General features: G+C 54.6%; 1 protein-coding gene across 2 annotated transcripts in view; it reads right to left on the bottom strand.

The window, feature by feature from the left end:
* TMPRSS6 (transmembrane serine protease 6) overlaps positions 1-20,921 on the bottom strand; it is a 39,571-nt gene that overhangs the window by 6,501 nt on the left and 12,149 nt on the right. For both annotated transcript variants that reach the window (XM_025399786.1, XM_025399785.1), the window contains exons 7-13: positions 16,286-16,490; positions 13,134-13,270; positions 11,587-11,699; positions 11,155-11,264; positions 2,127-2,272; positions 1,604-1,702; positions 525-638 (exon numbers count right to left, since the gene is read on the bottom strand). In XM_025399786.1, coding sequence (XP_025255571.1) covers positions 525-638; positions 1,604-1,702; positions 2,127-2,272; positions 11,155-11,264; positions 11,587-11,699; positions 13,134-13,270; positions 16,286-16,490 — 924 coding nt within the window. The remainder of the gene's footprint in view (positions 1-524; positions 639-1,603; positions 1,703-2,126; positions 2,273-11,154; positions 11,265-11,586; positions 11,700-13,133; positions 13,271-16,285; positions 16,491-20,921) is intronic.

Here is a 20,921-nt window from a genome sequence, read left to right as displayed (position 1 = left end):
GGATGGATGATGAATGGATGATGGATTGATGGATGGATGGATGGATGGATGATGGATGGATGATGGATGGGTGGATGGATGGATGATGGATGGATGATGGATGGATGGATGGATGGATGGATGATGGATGGGTGGATGGATGGATGAATGGATGATGGATGGATGATGGATTGATGATGGATGGATGGATGGACAGATGGATGGAACAGTGGCCATTACAGGCAGGTAGTCAGCCAAACTAATAAGTGGGTAGATTGACAGTTTGATGATAGAGAGATCAGTGGTTACAAAGGTCAGTAGATGCATGGATAAATGGGTAGCTGTATGAATTGATGGACAGACAGGGTGATTGGAGACCAGAAGATAGATGAATGGATGGATGGATGGATGGATAGATATACAGGTGTAAATACAGAGGGGTTGGTGGGTGTTGGGACAAGAAGCTAGAAACCTTTGCTGAAGCATGTAGCAGGCCTAGACTGCCTTTGGTGTCCCTCCAGACACTCAGCCAGGCCCTGTCCTACCTTCCTGGCACCGCTCTTCATCGCTGCCGTTGAGACAGTCAGGCTGCCCGTCACAGACCTTAAGCAGTGAGATGCACGTGCTGTCCTCTTGGCACTGGAATGTGGCTCTGCAAACTGTGTGGAGACACAGAGAGGGGACAGGTGGGAGGAAGCCAGAGGAGCCAGCCAGGGCTTGGCAATGCCTGTGGAAGGTGTGCTGTATTGCACATTACCGATCACAAATCTCTCTCTGCTACTTTACTTTAAATTAATTTTATTTTATTTTATTATTTTTTTTTTTCGAGACGGAATCTCGCTCTTGTCATGAAGGCTGGAGTGCAATGGCACGATCTCACCGCAACCTCCCAGGTTCAAGCGATTCTCCTGCCTCAGACTCCCAAGTAGCTGGGATTACAGGCTTCTGCCACCACACCCAGCTAATTATTGTACTTTCTGTAGAGACAGGGTTTCACCATGTTGACCAGGCTGATCTTGAACTCCTGACCTCAGTTGATCCGCTCTCCCAAAGTGCTGGGATTACAGGCGTGAGCCACTGCGCCCGGCCTCTTTCTCTGCTACTTTACGCCCAAAGTTTCACAGCAACCTTGTGAGATACCCCATTTCATTGGTGGAAACAGATGCGGCGCCTTGTCCAAGGTCACTCGGCTGAGCCAGAACTTGAAGCCAGATGTTCAGTTTCCAAATATGAGGCACCTCCCCCAGCACCGTGGCAGGATCACCCCCACCAGCCATGAACATCTTGCTTCCCTCTTCCCACATATTTAAACCTTTGACAGGGCAGAAGAGGGGGACATCTCCCTCACCCATTCTGTTCCTTCTTGGAAGGCTGGCTGGGACAGGGGTGGGGGTGATAGCCCTGAGCTGGAAGTCAGGAGACCTGGCTCCCCACTTGTCCCTGCCACTGTCCCACGAGGTGGTCTCATCTTGCCACCCCCGCACAGTGAGCGAACCCCACTTCCTGGGTGTTGATAATGGAAGCTACATGTAGGAGTGGGGTCTCCACTCAGCTCAGAGCAGGGAAGGTGAGGAGGGAGGAGGGATTGGCGGGGAGAGGAGGGATGTGCGGGCGGGTTGCTCACCGCAGTTTCTCTCATCCAGGCCGTTGGGGCAGTCCTTGACCCCATCACAGGCAGGGACGCAGAGTCCGTTCACAGAGCAGAGGAACTCTCCAGGGCAGGCTGCGAAACCACAGGGGACCGTGGAGGCAGGGAGGGCGCCGTTAGGCCATGCATACCCCCGAAGGCGCACAAAGACATGCATGCACCTGTTCACTCACACACACATGGACAGGCACCATGTGTTCCTGGGCACCCGTGTACACATTCCAAGCGGACATACATATCCAGACACACGCACAGGCTATGTATGAGTGTGTATTTTTGCAAACCCATGTGGCTGCCTTGCACACGTGGGCACACACAAAGCTGCATAAATTTGTGCAAGCACAAACACACACTCTCTCTCTCTCTCTCTCTCTCTCTCTCTCCCTCCCTCCTTTCGTTCGGCCTCATAAGCAGCTGCCTACAGCCCCCTTGGTGGTTCCAGGGATGGCCAAGAGGCAGGGAGTCACTGCAGGGGGTTCCCCCGGCTGCCCATACTCACGGTCCGACTGGTTGTACAAGCCATAGTGCACCCGCACACCAGGCCCTGTGAGGGAGATCTGGGAGGTGAAATTGATGGTGATGCCGGCTGTGGCCACCACGGGGATCCTCTCGGCGTAAGGCTGCAGGATGCGCAGGCCACACAGCCTGGGGGAAATCAGACACAACTCAGGGCTGCACTGGCTGGTCTCCTGGGTCCCGTGCACAGAGCAAGGACAGGGCAGCCAGAGGGACAGGGGGAGCTGCACCCCCACTGCACCTCCTCTGCCCTGATTTCTCCCTTGGGTGACTGTTCACCCCCAGAGTCATCTTCTAGAAAGTAGCCTGGCTATATCACTCCCCTGCTCAAAATTCTTCAATGGCTTCCCATTGCCTGCCAGATAAAACTCAATTCTAGTCACAGTGACCTGTGAACTGTGAGGTTCTAGCAAGTCAGGGTCCTTCTTTGAGCCTCACTTTCCTCCCTTATAAAACAAGAAAAATTGGCCAGGAGCAGTGGCTCACACCTGTAATCCCAGCATTTTGAGAGGCCGAGGTGGGTGGATCACCTGAGGTCAGGAGTTCGAGACCAGCCTGACCAACATGGAGAAACCCCGTCGCTACTAAAAATACAAAATTAGCCGGGTGTGGTGGCGCGTGCCTGTAATCCCAGCTACTCTGGAGGCTGAGGCAGGAAAATCTCTTGAACCCAGGAGGTGGAGGTTTTGGTGAGCCAAGATTGCACCATTGCACTCCAGCCTGGGCAATAAGGGCACGAAACTACATCTAAAAAAGAAAGGAGGGAGAGAGAGAGAGAGAGAGAGGGAGGGAGGGAGGGAGGAAGGAAGGAAGGAAAAATTATTTCTGTTGACCTTGAATCTGACAAAAGGCTTCAGTGTGTCAGTCGAGGCAAAAGCCCTTGACTGGCCCACTGTCCACAGATGTGCAAGGCCATTCGCCTTGAGGTTGGTGTGGGACGAGGGGGCAGCAGTGTTCCCCATTTAGGCACCAACCCTCCTGCCTCCTTGTGACACTGTGGGTTTGAGGGAAGGACCAGTCCTTCTCCCATGACCAGTAACTTAGTGCTGATGGGCAGCACCTTCTCCGTGCATGGCCTCACGGGGTGGGACCACCCCCAGCTGTGGGAGCACCCTCACATCCCTGCTGGAGAACACCGTCCCTGCTCCCCTGCCACAACACCACCAAGAAGATACACTTGTTTAAACAGAGCAGGTGGGGGAACCTCCAGAGAGGCTGAGTCTTTCTCTCCTATCAGAGAACAGGTAGGAGCCCTCCCGTCTCTAGGTCATAGGCCCAGGGGCTCCTCCTGCAGAGAGTCCGGCGCACCTAGTCCCACAGAGTAAGTGGGCAGCGGCATGCCTTCTCAGAGTGGGTGTAACCACTCTCCGAGAACAGTGGAACCCTCCCTCCACAGCCGCCGGGGGTTCCTTTTCATCCCAGGTGGGACACGCTTGCAGAACAGTTGGGGACAGCTTCCTCAGCTCATAGAAATGCCCGCCACAGAGCAAATCAGAGCGCTTTGCAGATGGGGAAAACACACCCAGGGCGCAGGCTGAACATCTGCAGGGACAGCTGAAAATGCCCCTGGCAGAGAAAGCAGAAGGAAATCCAGAGAGCATCAGGAGTACCCCTGAGGGCCGATGGAGATACCCCACAGCAAATCCAAACCCCTCGGAGCCAGCCATGATTCCCAGGGGCCAGGCACTTCCCCAGAACTTCTAGAACGTGGTAAGCACTTAACCGTTCAATAAGTTAATCAATTCACCAGCCACTGAACAGCTGAAGATGAGCTTTGAGGCTGTTTTAACATCTCAAGGTGTGTGGCTGGGGCTGAGCCTCATCGGCTATGGCATCACAAGGCCTCGTTGCACGGGGATTCTGAGGTTCAAGCAGCACCTCTGCCCAGGGAGGGAGGAATTGCTCTCATCCCATTTTACAGATGAGGCTCATGAGCGCAGGAGCCAAGGTGTCGTCAGAATCTGGCCTCAGGGCCCAGAAGAGCTCACCTAGCTTGCTTGGCGGGAGGGATCCTGATTCCCACTGCACCAGTAGCTCTGAGGTCTGAGCCCCCTACATCCCCCATGTCCTCCACAGACTTGGCCTAGACTCTGGCACCCCCATAAGTCTATCTGGCCACAGTGATCACGATCTTACCCTTACACCAACCAGCAGTTCTCAGAGCACAGTCAGGGGACCCCCTGGGGTCCAAAAGTCATTTTTTTTTTAGTAACATTCAGATGTCATTTGCCTTTTTTGCCCTCATTCTCTCATAAGGTGACAGATGAGTTTTCCAGAGACTACGTGATGTGTGACATCGGGACTGATGGAACTCGGAGGCAGATTCGAAGGTCCCGCCTGTGGTCTGTGAAGCCAGTTGTTAAAGAAATGTACAAAAATGTAAAAGGACAGTACTCTTGCCACTAAATGTTTTTGCTTTTGGAGAATGCAACTAATTTGCATAGAATATTGTTTATATTCAAATGTGTAATGGGCTGATAATTACATTAAAGGAATTAATAAACATTTTAAAATTTTGTTCCAATTTCTAATGCTACAGGTATAGATCTATAACCTGTATAAGCAACAACTCTTTAGGGTGCTCAGTCATTTTGCAGAGAGTAACTGGGTCCTGAGACAGAGCAGGTTGGGAGCCGCTGCCTCCCACCGTGGTTCCCCAGCCCAGCAGGGCCGGTGGGGGACGAGGCACCGCCAGGGGGCGCCCCTGAGCAAACCCGGCCCTCTTGCCCTCGTAAAACCCAGGAAACCCTGATTTTGATGTCTGTTTATAAAGTTATCATGGATTGTTTTCCTCACAGAAGGACCTCAGGAAGTAGACATGGGAGCCAGGGGTTGGGAAGGACTGGTCCGGGAAATGAGGAGTCAAGCACATCCCATGGGCCTTGGGGTGTCCCTCCCACAGTCACAGGGAGATTATGGAGAGACAGAGAAGGAACCCAAGCCGGGGCTGGAGGGGAGTGGAACGTTTCACCCTAGAAGCAACTGCGTGGAGGGCTGCAGTGTCACCCAAGCCTTGGGCAGGGGCTGTAAGGCAAAGGCACCTGTGCCTGCTACAGGAAGTTCTCTCTATTAACCTCCAGGGAGAGTCCTAGAACCAACCTGTAGCTGGCAGCAACCTTTCCCCAAGGCTTCACCGCGTACCCGGGAAACTGTCTGCCTGGGTGGCATTTGGTTCTCACTCTGGAGGCCTGGAGCAGGGGTAGAGGTGGTGGACCCCTAGGACAAGCCTCTGCTTAGAAAGCACCAGAGAGGAATTCAAGGCAGGGGTTGAAATCTAGTGGCCCAGGGGGAGTCACTCAGCATAAAGACAATGTGTTTATGCAGCGTGTAGAAATTGCTTCATTGAGTCGCGAGCTAATTTCACATAATAATCCAGATTCTTGCTCCTCTAGAAGGAGAAGGAGAAGAGGAAGAGGAAGAGGAGGAAGAAGGAGGAGGAGGAGGAAGAAAGATGAAGAGGAAGAAAGGAGAAGGAGGAGGAGAAGGAGAAGAAGAGGAAGAAGAAAAAGAAGAAGAAAGAAGAGGAGGAGGAGAAACAGAAGAAGAGGAAGGGAGAAGGGAAAAGGAGAAGAAGGAGAAGGAGGAGGAGAAGGAGGAGGAGGAGAAGGAGGAAGAAGAAGAAGAGAAGGAAAGAAAGAAGGAAGGAAGGAAAGAAAGAAAGAGAAAGAAAGAAAGAAAAGAAAAGAAAGAAAGAAAGAAAAAAGAAAGAAGGAAGGAAGGAAAGAAGGAAGGAAGGAAAGAAAGAAAAGAGCCTGGAAAACTACCCCGGTCATAGGCTCTAGCCCTGGCCTGGCCCCTTGGCTCATCTGAGTTTTCTGTTTCTGCTGCAGAGCTTTCTGGGAGAGGGTGCACATTCTCTGGCTCTCCAGTGCCTCCTGTCCTTCAAGTGCTCCTCTCTAGCCCTCTCCAAGAAGCACCAGAAGCCTGACTGCTGCGATGCCTGCCAGTTCATCTCGGCTACAAAGTACTGAGTGTCTGAAGGCACATTTTTGCACCGCGTGGCCTGCCTTGCTTCCTCACCTCATTGAATATGGGGAATATTTCCTTCTTGCCTCATCCAGGAGGTACCCTGTCAGGAAGGGACCTGTCAGGAAGTACTGCCTGGAGGGATAAATGCATGGATGGGTGGATGGATGGAAGGGCGGGGAGAACACAAGAAGGAAGAAGGAAGGAAGGGTGCATGGGTGGATGAGTGCACACCACCATGCCCTTACCTACAAACAGGTTAAAGGGGAAGGAGGGTCACAGAAGGCAAGTGCTGAAGAGGGGAGGACAGCAACACCCAGCATGGCCAGAGCTCTGGACCTGGGGCTGCAGAGCTGAACTGACAGCCTGACTTTGCCCCAGGAATAAGCTGTGTGACCTTGGGTCACCCTCAGCAAGCTTTAGTTTTCACATTTGTAAAACGGGTGATCATATCTCCCTTGTGGCATGGTTTAAGGCATGCATAGGAAATGACTTCTTTGAAGCACCTGCTGACGTCAGGTTGTGAGCTCATGGAGGAAGTAGCTGGCGCTCTCCTGCATGGCCAGCCACACTGAAATTCTCACTGAGCGTGTGTGGCTGCCGGCTGTACTGGCCACCAAGGCTCCAGAGAACACAAGGGCGACCCAATAGCCAGGCCAGGCCAGGTCAGGGGTGGCTTCAGCTGGCCTAGGGAACCCATGATTCTGCCTGTCCCCACTGGCTGGGAGTGAGTGGAAATGGTGGGGCGGATCACAAGAGAAGTGATGTCACAGGAGAGGAAGCTGGCGGGAGGCAGGTTCCCAGAAAGGGGGAAGCCTGTGCTTTGGTGGCAGCTCGTGAGAGTGGCTTCTGCGAAACGGAGCAGCCGTGGTCAGATCTCACAGGCCAAGTCCTTCTACCACCCTCAGGCCTCTCAAGGGCATGAGGCCTCAGCTGGGCTCAAGTGGGCACCAGGAGAAGCTAGGTAGACAGCAGGTAGGTCGGGGTGAAGGAGGCACCACGGGCTCAGAGGAGTCAGGTGAGGTGCCTAAGGATGCTCAGCCTGTGGGGGGCCCAGGCCAGCCTTTCCTCATCACTACGCTGGCACTTGAGGGTTAAGATACCCTCTCCCCTGACACACCCTCTCCATCAATGGGCATTCTGGGCCAAAGGACTGCACCTCCCCCTCCCTAAAGTGCCTTGTCTGAAAATCTGCTCTTCCCTAGACCTCTCATGTCTTTGCCACCCACACAAGCAGATTTCCAACATCGCTCATTCTAAGAATTTCTCAGCATCTACATGGGATGATCACTATCGCCCATGATCATAACTAGAGGGCACAGTGTCCCAGTGCAGATGGTTCGCAGGTGCCACCTCTGCCTTCCCTTCCACAGTCATTCGCACAGGAGGAGTCTGCAGGGAGGGGACAAGAGTCTGCCCCTGGGGATCCTGGACCCTTAATGAAAGTCTGAGAAGAAAGGGCTGGGACTTCCCAGGCCACTCTGCAGCTGGTGGGACAGCCACAGAAACCATCCATCCCCCCATCCGGATGCCGGTGGGTTGGCTGGGGATGGCTGAGGGAGTCACCAGCTGGCATGGGCCACTAGAGGCCCAGAGGGAAGAATCGCACACGTGGACCACACACACATGCACACACACGTGCACAGACATGCATGGACGCACGCACACAGACATGCATCTGTGCACCCACGTGCACTCCGGATCAGGCTGCCTGGCCTTAGGTCTGGCTCAATGAGCTGGGTGACTTTGTGCAAATTACTTCGTGTCTCTGTCTTGGGTGTCTCACTGGTCTATGAAGTCTGTACAGGCACGTGATTCCTCGCTGGGTTGTTGAGGCTGAAAGAGCCAGCACCGTAAACCCCTCAGCTTGTGCCTGCCCAGAGCGGAGTGACGGCCAGTGAGGAACGCAGGGTCGCCGCACTTGACCCACGCCTGCGTGTGCAGTGTTCTCCATGCACTGTCTCACTTAGTCTTCCCAGGGCGGGGGTCTCTTTCACGACCTTTTTTCAGATGAGTTACCTGAGGCTGGGAGATCTAAGTCCTCGGCCAGGTAGGAAGCAGAGGAGACAGGTGCTGAGCCCTGGCCTGTCTGGTTTCGACACTAAAGCACTTTCCACCTCACCAGCCTGACTTGGAATGGCCTTTGGCCAGGAATTAATAAACGCAACTTGTATGGGAGACAGCATCTCCCTGATGGGTAAGTAATCAAAGGTTGGGGCTGGCCTGAACCCCTTGTTTCACAGACAAGGAAGGGAGCGCATCTAGAGATCCATGCAAACCCTGACGCCAGATCCCACTGAGCACTTCCACCCCCATGTGGCAAGGGAGGCCTGGACAGAGAGAGGGGAGCTATGGGGGCACGGGGAACTGCCAGGCCTCATCCTCACCACCCAGCCACCGCTTAGCTACACCCTGACGTCCATCTCCACCACTGAAAGGCAGAAGAGACAGGGACAAAAGGCCAAGTCCTTTTAACCATCGCTGATCCCAGTTTCCCCACCTGTACCGTAGGTTGGGTGCTAGGACCAGTCCAGCCCACACGTTCTATAGCTCAATGGTGCTCAGAGACTCTGGGGAGATCCCCCCACCCCATTGGAAGCTGTCCTAGTGCCTCAAATTCACCATTGAGGCGTCATTCCTTTGGATTAGGGAAAAGATTCTCCCATCCGTGTTCCACACTCTCTCTGTCATTACCCAAGGGTAGCTCACGAAGTCCCTGTCTCCCCAGTACCCAGACCCTTGCCTGACTGCATCAGGGAGGGAGGAGGGCCCTCCCCCAGGAAGCATGGGGTGGAGCATCCTTTGGCCTGCTGTTTGTGGCTGGTGGGGTATGGGAGAGACCCCAACTGTGGACCCATCTGCGTGTTACCTAATCCTGCTGAGCCTTGATTTTCTTCTCTGGGAAATGGGAACGGTGCCGATGACCACACAGGTTGTTGGGCCAATGCACTGAACACCTGTCTTAGCCCCTAACTCCAGGCCACTGAACTCCCCACAACCCCTGAATGCTGGGGCCCCACCTCTGGCAAATGGAATTGCCATGGGGGTGAGGGATGAGATGGGGGTGTCAGATCCAAGAGTGTTCCTTCTCCTTTCTGAGCCTCCCTGAGACATAAAGTTCAGCTCTGGGGTAGGGAGGGAGGCAGGAAAACATGTTCTCATCGTTCGCAGAACTGTGAATCATGGATCCATCTCAGGGTCACCCTGCGGGTTCCTGTGAGCGGGGGTGAGGCCAGCCATCCTCAGCCTAAGTGAGCAGCAAGGCAGCCCCAAGGGAGCTCCATGAGGGTCAGGGCAACCATTCCCAGAGGTGCCCCCATCATGCTACAGATGCCTTCTCTCCAGACAGCACAGGCCTGATGTCACCGAACCAGCATGTCACCCCAGCAGCACAGGCCTGATGTCACACTCTATCAGCATATCATCACCAAATGCAAAGCCCTGAAGCCACTGTTTCACCATGTCACCCCCAACAGCACAGGCCTGAAGTCACACCCCATGTCACCCCCAGCAGCACAGGCCCAAAGTCACTCCCCATGTCACCCCCAACAGCATAGTCCTAAATCATAGCATGGGTAATTCTTCTCCTTTCCTTTAATCCTAGTCCCAGATAAATTGCAAAAAGGAGTCAAGCAAACCTTGTCATTCTCTGTCACCTTTTGTCTGGATGATCTTTTTGAATAGGATCAACCAACAAGCAAATTACAAGTGTTGGTGAATGGGAACTCAGACCCCAGAAATCCAAGAAATCTAGAGCCCCAGAGCCTTCCAATTTTGGCATCTTCCAAGACTGGCATCTTGGATATTCAAACTCTGTGAAACCAAGAAATGATGAATCTTGCGTACTAGACTCTCAACCCATTAGGCCCCCAGAATTCTGGGGTTGGAAGGGAGGGCAGAGCCCAGTCTGTGATGAGGGGTAGTCTCCTCTTTCCTGACGCTGACATGATGACCGTTTTCACCCTGGATTCCCAGGGGAAGGGTCTCCCTGGCTCTGCCATCGCTGCTTCAATATTCCTCTTCTCTCTCCCCAAACCTCTGCTCCCCAACAATGGAGCCGTGGGAGGGCCTCCCTCTCCTCTTGCCCACCCTCCACCCTCTAAACAATATTACCTGCACCTGAGCCTTCTTCTCTCCCTCTGGGGTTGCTGGGATGATCCACACATTTGAGATACGGAACCTCTCCTGTCTTAAATGCCCCTTCCTTGAATTGCCTAGTTCTCTTTTCTTCCCAGACAAATGAAAACCTGTCCATATACCCTGTCTCTGTTTCCCTGCCTCCCTGCCCACCCCAGGCCTCTGAAGCTGCTGGCACCACCCATGGCCGCCTGGTGGCCAGGCCCAGGGGGCACTTATTGGCCTCATGCCATAGTGACCCTGGTGATGGTGGTCGCTTAGCCTAACTCTGCTGTCTCTTGCTCACATCCCTGGAAGGACTCACTTCTTTGTCAGAAACTTAGTTACCAGAGGGGGCAAGGGCAAGAGCAGGGAAGAGGGCAAGTGCTCTGTTGGGGATTCGGGGGATCCAGGGCATCCGTGATTTCCATGTTACCCTGTGCAATGGGTTTGGACCTGGCTGTGCAGCAGGGGGTCATGATAAGGGAGAGGCCCCTTGGATTGTACACCTTGGGTTTAGGGGGAAGGCACCGAAGTGCCCATGAGTCCTGTGGCTCTGGAATCATTTTACTGAAGGATTGAGGGTGCCAGAGGGGGTTACAGCACCCAAGGAGATGAGACTATTTTGCTGTAATTAGAACCAACATCCAAGGTGTCTGATGACCAAGAGTGTCTGAGACTGCTGGGGTAGCTAGAGGGGAAGCTGAGGCCAGAGCGGGGGGCCGAGATGAGGACAACAGGCCCAACACCAGCCCCAGCCACTGCTGGCTTCCCCTGCTGTCCCTCTGAGGCTGGGGACTTGGGCTTCCAATGAGGGGGTCACTTGTAGGGGAGGGAGGAGAGGGAGAGGGAGGGAGGAAAGGAAGCTGGAGGGAAGAGAGGAAGCTGGAGGGAGGAGAGGAAGCTGGAGGGAGGAGAGGAAGTAGTACCTCCTGCTCTGGATTGTCCACTGGCCCTGGGTGCACGGCAAATCATACTTCTGCCTCCGCAGTGCATAGGCGTCAAACCAGAGGGCCAAGCCGTAGTCCAGAGAGGGCACCTGGGAGGGAGGAGCGGGCCATCAGGTGGCCCATGGGGTGTGGCCAGGTTGGTGAACCCACCTCCCTAACAACAAAGAGAAGGAGACACAGAATCCCAGGTGGGGCTAAAGTCTGTCAGTCACTCAACAAACAGGCATTGCCGTGATCCACAGAGGGAGACCTCGCCCACACCCCTCTCCACCCTAGCAGGATTGGTACCCAGGGCTCAGCCTGTGGGCGCTTCAGCAGAAGCAGGACACTGCCCGCTCTCATCCCAGGTTACCAGGGACCGGTGCTGTGCTTGGGGCAGAGGACAGGTGGGCAGGCAGGGTGGGGTCTCACCGTGAGGTGCCAGGAGCAGTGGGTTCGGGGCGAGTAGTAGCTGGGGAAGTACGGGGTGCTGAGGACGCCCTGGGAGTCCAGCCTGTCATCCAGCGTCAGGTTCACCTCGCAGGCTGGACCAGGAGAGCAGCCGTTACACGGGGTCCCCTGGCTGCACCTCCCAGCAGGCGAGCGCAGCTTGTAACCCCACCACCCCTACCACCTCCGCCAGCAAAGTGCTGTGGTTAAGCGTAACTGTGTGAACCTGGGTCTCAGTTTCCTCATCTGTAAAATGGGGACAATAATAGCACACACCTCATAGGGTAGTAAAGAGGATTAAAAAGACATAAAACATTCAAACAGCCTGGCATGTAGTAAGTGTGTGATCCGTGTTAGTTATTGACATTCGCGGGACAGCACTCGCCAGTTTACAAAATGCATTCACACCTGCGCAGGCCTCATGGTGGCGGCTGGGAGAGAGAGAGCTGTTCCCCTTTTCCAAGATGAGGTTCGGAGAAAAGGAGTGGCTTGGTTGAGGCTACACAGTGAGAAGCTGAGGGGTCCAGGGGTCAGGACAGGAGCACGCTCAGCTGCCCTGGCCATCTCTCCATGGGGCCAGGGCCCCCAAAGCCGTTTGTTCCCTCCTGCCTTGAGCCTGTGTCAGACTCCCAAGAGAACAGCTCTGCTACCCATTTAGAGCTCCAGCTTGGCCAGCTGGGGACCCTGGTCCCTGCCAGAGAGTTTAGGGATAAACCAAGAAGAGGGCGGGGACCCTGAGTGGGAGGGAGCAAACTGGGGACAAGGGTCGGGGGAGAAGCAGCTGCCAATACTCTGTGGCTTCCTCTCTGCCATCTTCCCCTCCCAAGCTCCAGAAATGGCAAAGTTTGAGCTTCCTGCCCAGAGGTATGGCTGGCCCCGGCCCAGGACAGCTGTCCAGTGCAGAGTGGGACCTGCCCTTCCTAGGAAGGGGGCAAGGAGGGAGGTCCTGAAGCAGGAGGAGGGTGGGGGCTGGGAGGGCAGTGGGGGACCTGTCACACCGGTGGCCCTGGCCTGGCTGTGCTGCCATCATGCCTCCCCAAGCTCCCTGTGCCCTCTTGGCCGTAAGCGGACTGTCTAGGGCAGAATCCAAGGAGTTCTGAGTCCTGCTGCAAACAGACCGGTGTTCCAGGCCCAGCCACTGGTGGGTGCCGAGGGAAGAGGGCAGGGAGGGTCAGAGGGGAGGGGACACAGGTCCAGGACGGTGAGGAGGGAGGAGAGGCAGTCAGCACAGAAAAGAGAAAAGGAGGAAGAAGGATGGAGAGGGAAAGAGGAGAGAAGTGAGGGAGCGATGCTGGGAAGACAGAGACTGTGAACAGGTAGAAGGGTCAAGGGGCAGGGCGGGGTGGAAGTGCAAATGGCGGAAGGAAGAGTGGGGCCAGGGTGGGGAGTGGAGAGCAGCAGGAGCTTCCAGAACCTTCCCTCTCCATCCCGTCCCCAAGTTGGGCAAAAAGGTGAGCAGTGAGCCCAGTGGAGGCCCCTGGGGTTCTACCACCACCCCTCCCCTGCCCCAGAGTCCCCTCACCCCTCACCCTGGAAGACCACCGGCTGCACGGAGAGCATAAAGGGGTCGTAGTAGCTGTGCAGGCCCTTCTTCCAGACCACCGCCATGATGGCCCCCGATGCCAGGACCTCCACCACAGGCTCCTGGCGGCTGCAGCCGTACACCCTGGCAGAACAGAAAAGCGGCAAGGCTGGGCCGGGGTCTGGGAGGGGAGTGGCAGGGAGGGTGGCAGGCAGCTGCTCTGGGATGGTGGATGAGAGTCTGGACATCTGGGTTCTGGACCCAGGTCTGCTACTAGAGACCGCTGTGTGTCCATGGGGAGTCTGTGTCTCCCTGGCCTCAGAGGACAGACTGAAGGCCCTCTAAGGACCAGGCCAGCTCCTTGGGTGAGAGAGGCCTGGAGGTTCCCCAGACTTCTGGAGCTTACAGTTCAATGATGATGGCTGCCTCAAGTCTCATGCTCCCTCCCCAGCCTCCTCCACCCTGCTACGGAATCACCTGTGACCCTTAGCATCCTTGGCAGGAAGACTAGACTGGCATCTGCAGGGGCCACCCCTTCTGGCTGCCTGCACTGCAACTCCTGGCCGTGTTCAAGGATGCGACAGGGAGAAGGCAGGTGTGGTCTGGTGACCCCCAGGGTGCCCCAGAAATCTGCCCAGAGCTTGGTGCCTGGGGGGCTCGGAACAAATAACCGTATCTTAGACTTCTGGGCTTTTAGAAGTCTGGAATGTCAGCCCGGAAAAGACTCCAGTGACACTGTTGAAGTCAGCTTCTTGATTCCCAGATGGGGAAACTGAGGCCTCACCGGCAGTCCATGGCAGAGACAGGCCTGCGCTAGGCATTGCCTGTGATGGCTGGTACCCTCCCACATACACAGATGCCCCTGGTCTTCCTGTCTCAGACAGGGGTTCCCCAGCACCCCTTCACCCTCTCACCAACCTCCACCAAACTTCCCAGTGTCAATGACAATACCCTCTGGAGGCCCAGCGCATCTGATGGGCCAATTTATACGAAACTAACAGCCCTGCCTGCCCCTGAGTGGGTAACCCAATAGCCTCCCTGCCTGCCGACTGTGCGTGGGCACCTGGGCCTTGACAGGAGGAAGGGGTGCCGCTGGAGGGATTTCGGGCACCTTGGCAAGCGAGTACCTGAGCTCCTCCAAGGACAGCCTCAAAATCACTACACGTGGCATCCGAGCAGCCTGCAGCCGGTTGAAGGTGTGGTGTGCATAAGCCCAGGGGGTCTCCCTGGGAAGGTCTTGGTGCCCAGAGTCCAGAGATGGGGCAGTTCCTCTGGCCTCTTGCCAGGGGAGGGAGGTGGCCTCCAGTAGCAGGCACCACCCAGCTCGCCCCCCAGGCCCTCGTCCCTTCTTCCTACCATTCCAGCTTGGTCTTCCTGCAGTGCTCTAGTCTCCCCAGCCAGACCGCGGCCCCCCCCCCCTCCCACACAGCCATGTCTTTTTTGGCCTTACTGGCTCATCTTCCCTGGGAGGTGGAAGATACGATATCAGGATGGAAGAGACCTGGAGGTCACCTTTAATGGGGGCTTTCGCTTTCATTGTTGGGGGGGTTTATTTTATTTACCTAGCAGCAGAGCCCTTGTCAATGAAACATGGAACGCAGAAACGAAGCACATGGTTGAACCTGGGCAAGGAGCCACCTGCTCTGTCTTCCTGTCACCACCAAAGGCCCCCTCACTCCCATTCCCTAGCAGGTTTCTGGGGTACGAGCTTGAGAACCCCAAATGTTGTCTAACCTGTCATTTTAGAGCTTCTCCAAGGGTCTGGGGTGAGGGAGCCACCAGGAGCCGCAGCGAGTAGGAACAGAGTTGGGCCTGGCAGTCAGGTCCCCTCCCAAGCTGAGGGGCACCTGGAGAAGCCCCAGGGGAAGCCCCCTAAGTGTCCCCACCCTTTTTGGACCTGGAAGTCAGATGGTGTCTGGCTTCTCTGTGCTTCCCAGAGCCCTCCAGGAACTCAGCCCATGCACATGCCGCAGATCTCAGAACTTTCAATAGCTCCCCACTTATCAAAGTCCAAATGGCTCCTGGTACTCCATGCCTTTTGTGGCCCAGTCCCAGTTAGACTATATATAATGATAACAATAATGGCTAGCATTTACTGGGCACTCACTATGTGTAAGGATCATGGTACAGATAGTCTGATTTAAATCCTCCAGTGATCCCGCAAGATGCAAGGTAAGAAGGTTCTGAGAGGCAAAGTAACTTAGGGCACACAGCTAGGAGGCAGGGGGTTCCCCATCACACCCCCACACCCCTACCCCACACACCAGTAAACCTCTCTGCTCTTACATTTAATCCATGAGCTTTGATGCATTGCTAGAGCTTGCAAAGCAGTACCACTTACATCATTCATTGGTTCACTCAAAATGGATACTGCACACCAACTGTGCATTTGATCTAGGCACCAGGGCCCGGCAGTGAAGATACCCCCTCCCATTGAGAATCTAGTGTCTCATTTAAACCCCACCAGCAGCCTGGGAAGCAGGGAGGGTGCGTGTTCTGCCAGGAAGCAGTCAGGATTTAGGAATGAGCCCAGAGGTTGAAAGTCCAGGCTGCAGCCAGGCTCTGAAATATCCCAACAAGCCACAGTGCCTCCCAGAGCTGACTTTAGGGGTCATCTAGAACAATAGCTTTGTTACAAATGGGAAAACCGAGGCTCGGGGAGGGGAAGCGCCTCCAGTACACAACCATCTCCAGCCTCCTCTCTCCTATCCCCTCTAGGCTAGCCGTCCTGTCTCCCAGATACCCAGGCCCAAGGTCCTACCCCAACTTGTCTAAGAATGCTGTGTGTGACTTTTTTTTTTTTTTTTTTTTTTTGAGACAGTGTCTCGCTCTGTCGCCCAGGCTGGAGTGCAGTGGCGCAATCTCGGCTCACTGCAAGCTCCGCCTCCCGGGTTCACGCCATTCTCCTGCCTCAGCCTCCTGAGTAGCTGGGACTACAGGTGCCCGCCACCGCGCCCGGCTAATTTTTTGTATTTTTAGTAGAAACGGGGTTTCACCGTGGTCTCGATCTCCTGACCTTGTGATCCGCCCGCCTCGGCCTCCCAAAGTGCTGGGATTACAGGCGTGAGCCACCGCGCCCGGCTGTGTGTGACTTTTAACCCCCCCATCAGCCATTCCCCTTTCCAGCCCTCCCTCCCGCCCTCCTTCCCAGGGACTCACGAGGTGATGAGCCTCTTCTCCAGGGGCCCAGCCACGTCATACATGGCCAGTCGGTCCCGGCACTCGGCCAGCGTCCACTCCAGCCGGAGTTTGAGCATGAGGTCTTCGGGGCCCTGCAGGTGCCACAGGCAGCTGGAGGCCAGGTGGTCGGGTCCCTTCAGCCGGAGGACCTGACCCTGGCCCACGTAGCTGTAGCGGTAACAACCTGGAGCGGGAAGAGGGGCAAAGCCCCTGATTCCTGTGACCCAGAAGGAGGGGACCCTGGGGAGCCAGGTTCCTCAAGGTCCTCCCCGAGGCAGGATGGGCTGGGCAGGGGAGCCAGGTGGGGACAGCCAGACACACTCTACCCGATCCTTCTCTTTCCCTGCCAGTATCCTCATTCACGCATTTGTTCATTGGTTCAGTCATTCACTCATGGAACGGACACCCACTGAGCTTCATGCTTTCTCAGTGCCCAGGTAAAGATACAGTCACTGCCTGAGGACATGGATGGCAGCGGAGACAAACAGACACAGAACAGGCAAGAATAGCTCAGGAGGTGATGGTTCCAAACCCAGCCTATGGGCTGGGGGCGTCCTGGGGGGTCCCCGCGTGAGCAAAGAGGCTGGGGCGAGCCAGGCAGCTTTGAGAAAAGTACACACAGGGCACATGTGTCTAGAGGACAAGCTGAAGGCAGGGGGGCCCGGACCAGGCCACTCCCAGGACCGACGCTGCTTTCTCCTGCAGCCATAGGGAGCCACAGAAGGTTGAGCAAGGCTGGACATGGGCTGGCTTGGACCACACACTCCTCTGGCTGCTGCGAGCAACACTGTGGAGAACAGCGATTCCACACGCAATGAGGAGGCAAGGGGATGAGGGCTTCACTTCTGGTAGAGAGAAGGGACTGCCCCAAGGAGGAGTCTGGGAGGCTGCCTTGAGGGGAGGACGTGAGCTTTGAGCTAATCATGGTGAAGTCGTCAGAATAAAACAGGTGCTTATCAAGCATTTGCTACAGGCCAGAAACCGAGCTGAATGCCTTCCCTCAGTGTCTCACTGAATGCCCACAACAGCTCTATGAGATATGCTCAATGATTGTGCCCATTGCACAGACCTGGGCCAGACACATCTAGGTTTGCCCAGCCACCACCTAATCTTTCCTGGGCCTTGGTTTCCTCATCTGTAGAATGGGACAATAACACCACCCTTGCAGGGTCGCCAGCAGGTTGTGGCATGACGCACGTTTGAGTGCCCAGCACGGCGCCTTGCACAGTAGGGGCTCAGTAAAGGCATTGCCTGCTCCTCAGGTGGGTGTGAGGGAGACGGAGCAGGTAGGGCTGGGAAGAAAGGCCTGTGACTTGTCATCCTGCCGCTGGCCCCGCCTGAGGCTCAGACCTAGCCCATCTCACGGCTGCCTCACTTCACAACTCCTTCACCATTACACCCTACACCCCTACCCCACACACCAGTGAGCCTCTGCTCTTCCATCTAATCCATAAGCTCTGATGCGCTGCTAGAACTTACAAAGCAGTACTACCTGCATCATTCATTCATTCATTCATTCATTCAAAACAGTGACTGTGCACCTACTGTGTGTTCCATCTAGGCGCCAGGGTCTGGCAGTGAACATATTCTCTCCCATGGAGCATCCAGTATCTCATTTAAACCTCACCAGAATCCTGGTGTTCTTCCAGGAGCCAGTGGGGATTTAAGAATGAACCTGGGATGTGGGAGGCAGCCTGGTGACATGAAATTATAAAACCTGAGTTTTCAGTCTATTTTCTCTCCTTTAAATCGTCTTATTTGGAAGGCCACCGACAAGCAAAGTTCCCCCTGTCAGCTTGGTCAGACTGAGGGCAGCTCCCTAGGCTAGCCATCTGCTGGGCTCCCAGGGGAGGGGGGAGGGGGAGGAAACTGGAGAGAAGGAGGGAGGGGCACTACCCTCCCCACCTAGCACCAACACTCATCAGCTGTGTGATGATGTCATTCTGGGTCAGGCAGCAGTGGACCAGATTCGGTGTCCAGGCTGCAGTGAGCCAGTCTCTGTCCCCAAGCATCGTCTGATTAAGTCCCCCGGAGGCTCTCAGGAATAATAACTCTGACTTACTATTGGTTGTAGATTATCAACCTCGGACTCTGTAGAGGTAGATGTTCACTACCTCTGGGTAGTTAACTGAGTCTCGGCCAGTGGCTTAGCCATTCCAAGTTCTGTCAAATGGATGTGATAATAATCCCTGTCCTACGACCTCCTCCGGGCAGTGCTGAGGACCAGGAAGGGAATGAAGGTGAATACACTTTGCTCTGATGCTGCCGCCTGTGGCTCAGCCCCTTCTCCCTGACCCCTGGCTGTGCTGACTGCAGTGGGGAGCCGAGCTCCCCAGGGAGAGACCAACAGTATCTGCCTAGGGAAGGGACAGAGCCTCCACCAGCAGCTGGGGAAAGATGCCTGGCTCTTCCTAGGGTTTTGTGTTCTTTAAATCTTGCTCTAAGCAGATTCTTTGCTCCTGCCACTTTAATAATTACTCTTTTTTTTTTTTTTTTTTTTTGAGGTGAATTCAGTGGAGAGGTGTGTGCTAACCTCTTGTTAATCAGAAGCACCTTCAGGGAGCCTGGCACCTCTCAGGGCAGGGAGGAAGTAACTGAACATGTCTTGGGTGTTGCCCTCCCCTGGCCTTTGCCTCTGCCATTCTCTCTGCCCAGGGAACCCTTTCTCCTTCTCACCCTGACAAATCCCTGCCTACCCCCACGCCCGAATTTCTTTTTCTTTTAAAAATTATTTTGTTTTATTGTTGAGACAGTCTGTCACCCAGGCTGGAGTGCAGTGATGCCATCACAACAGCTCATTGCAGCCTCAACCTCCTGAGCTCGGGTGATCCTCCCACCTTAGCCTCCCCTCCTCCACCCCCGAGTAGCTAGGACTGCAGGTGCACACCACCATGCCCGGCTAATTTTTTTTTTTTTTTTGAATGGGGTTTGCTCTTGTCGCCCAGGCTGGAGTGCAATGGTGTAATCTCAGCTCACTGCAACCTACACTTCCTGGGTTCAAGAAATTCTCCTGCCTCAGCCTCCCAAGTACCTGGGATTATAGGCATGGGCCACCACGCCCCGCTAATTTTGTATTTTTAGTAGAGACGGGGTTTTGCCATGTTGGCCAGGCTGGCCTCGAACTCTTGACCTCAGGTGATCTGCTCAACTCGGCCTCCCAAAGTGCCTGGATTACAGGCGTGTGCCACCACGCCCGGCCCATGCCCAAATCTGATGCCCCCTCCATGAAGTCTTCCAGGATCCCCCAGTCAGGAGCACCCCTTCCTCCTGTAGATCTGGGACTCTGTGTGAGGCTCTTGATTTACCCCCTCCTCTGCTTTGGAACAAACAATTCCCTCTCTCCACTGCCTCTGGGGCCTCTATTCTCACACTGGCACTTGATGTTGTGAGAATCTGTTTATGTGTCTGTCTCCCTCATGGGGCTTGAAGCTCCTCCGAGGGCAGGGGTGAGGACATGGTCGTCCTGGTATCCTCAGAGCAGGAATGGGGCCTGGCATAAAGGAAGTGCTCAGAAAGTCCACTTCAAGGATTTAAGTTGTTACCGCTGCTCCCTGAGACTCTGCTCTGGACGTGCACTGAACCAGTCACCTCATTCATGCTTTCATTCGTTTGTTAAATCATTCACTCATGAAATGAACACCCACTGAGCACAGATAATTACAGAACAACTGTAGACAGACAGATATCAAGAGAGGGATGATAGATAGATAGAAAGATAGATAGATAGATAGATAGATAGATAGATAGATAGATAGATAGATAGACAGATTGATCAGTTTCTTGCATTCTTTACCATTCCGCTGGTTCCCCTGTTAATCAGCTAAATACATATTTGACACGTGGTCACTCTATCTTTGTATGAGAATCATGATTTCACCTCTTTGAAAACTGTACTTTGAGCTCATCACCTCCATCCAACAAAGAAGCAAACATTTGACCAGCAGGATGGGAAGAGGGGAAGTTAAGGAAAAGTATAATAAGGATGTAAACTCTGCCTCCCTCCCTGAGAAGGGGTTGAGACGCTCACCCCCACCTTGGCTCTGGGTGAGAATGCTACATAGTGTAGGAGGAATCTGAGAATTTAGGGGCCGTACAGTCCAGCAGCCCAGTTGGTGCACTGCACAACTCACACAAACTACAACTTGGACAGCACCTCCTGCCTTGTGCAGCATGGTGACTCTGCTGGTCAGCTGAAAGATTGTGGGTCCACTTGGAGAAACGCAAGATGACTCTAGCAATATGGCACTAGGTAGGGAGGGAGGGCTGATGAGCCTGACTGGGAAGGAAAGGAAAAGGTGGAAGGAGTGTTTTTGAATGCAATGGCACCGCTGCCTCCAAAAGACCTGACACACCGTGAATTGGCGAGGTGATTTTCTACCATCAGTGGAAAAATGGCTTGTGGGCAGGTTGAAGTCAATGATAGAGAAGGAGAGTCACGTTTGTGGACCACTAAATCTGACTCATTCTCACACCCACACAGGAACACATGCACACTTGTCTACAAGACACACACAAAATACATGAGTGCACAAAGCCACCTCCTCTCCCCCTACAGGTTCCAAGACTTGCTGAGGACACATCACTGAGTCCACCATGGCATCCCCTGGGTGACTCT

Source organism: Theropithecus gelada, chromosome 10 (assembly GCF_003255815.1).
Source record: "Theropithecus gelada isolate Dixy chromosome 10, Tgel_1.0, whole genome shotgun sequence".
NCBI classification, from domain to species: Eukaryota; Metazoa; Chordata; class Mammalia; order Primates; family Cercopithecidae; genus Theropithecus; species Theropithecus gelada.
The sequence above is the reverse complement of the archived record's forward strand: the minus strand, read 5'-3'. Positions and strand labels throughout refer to the sequence as shown.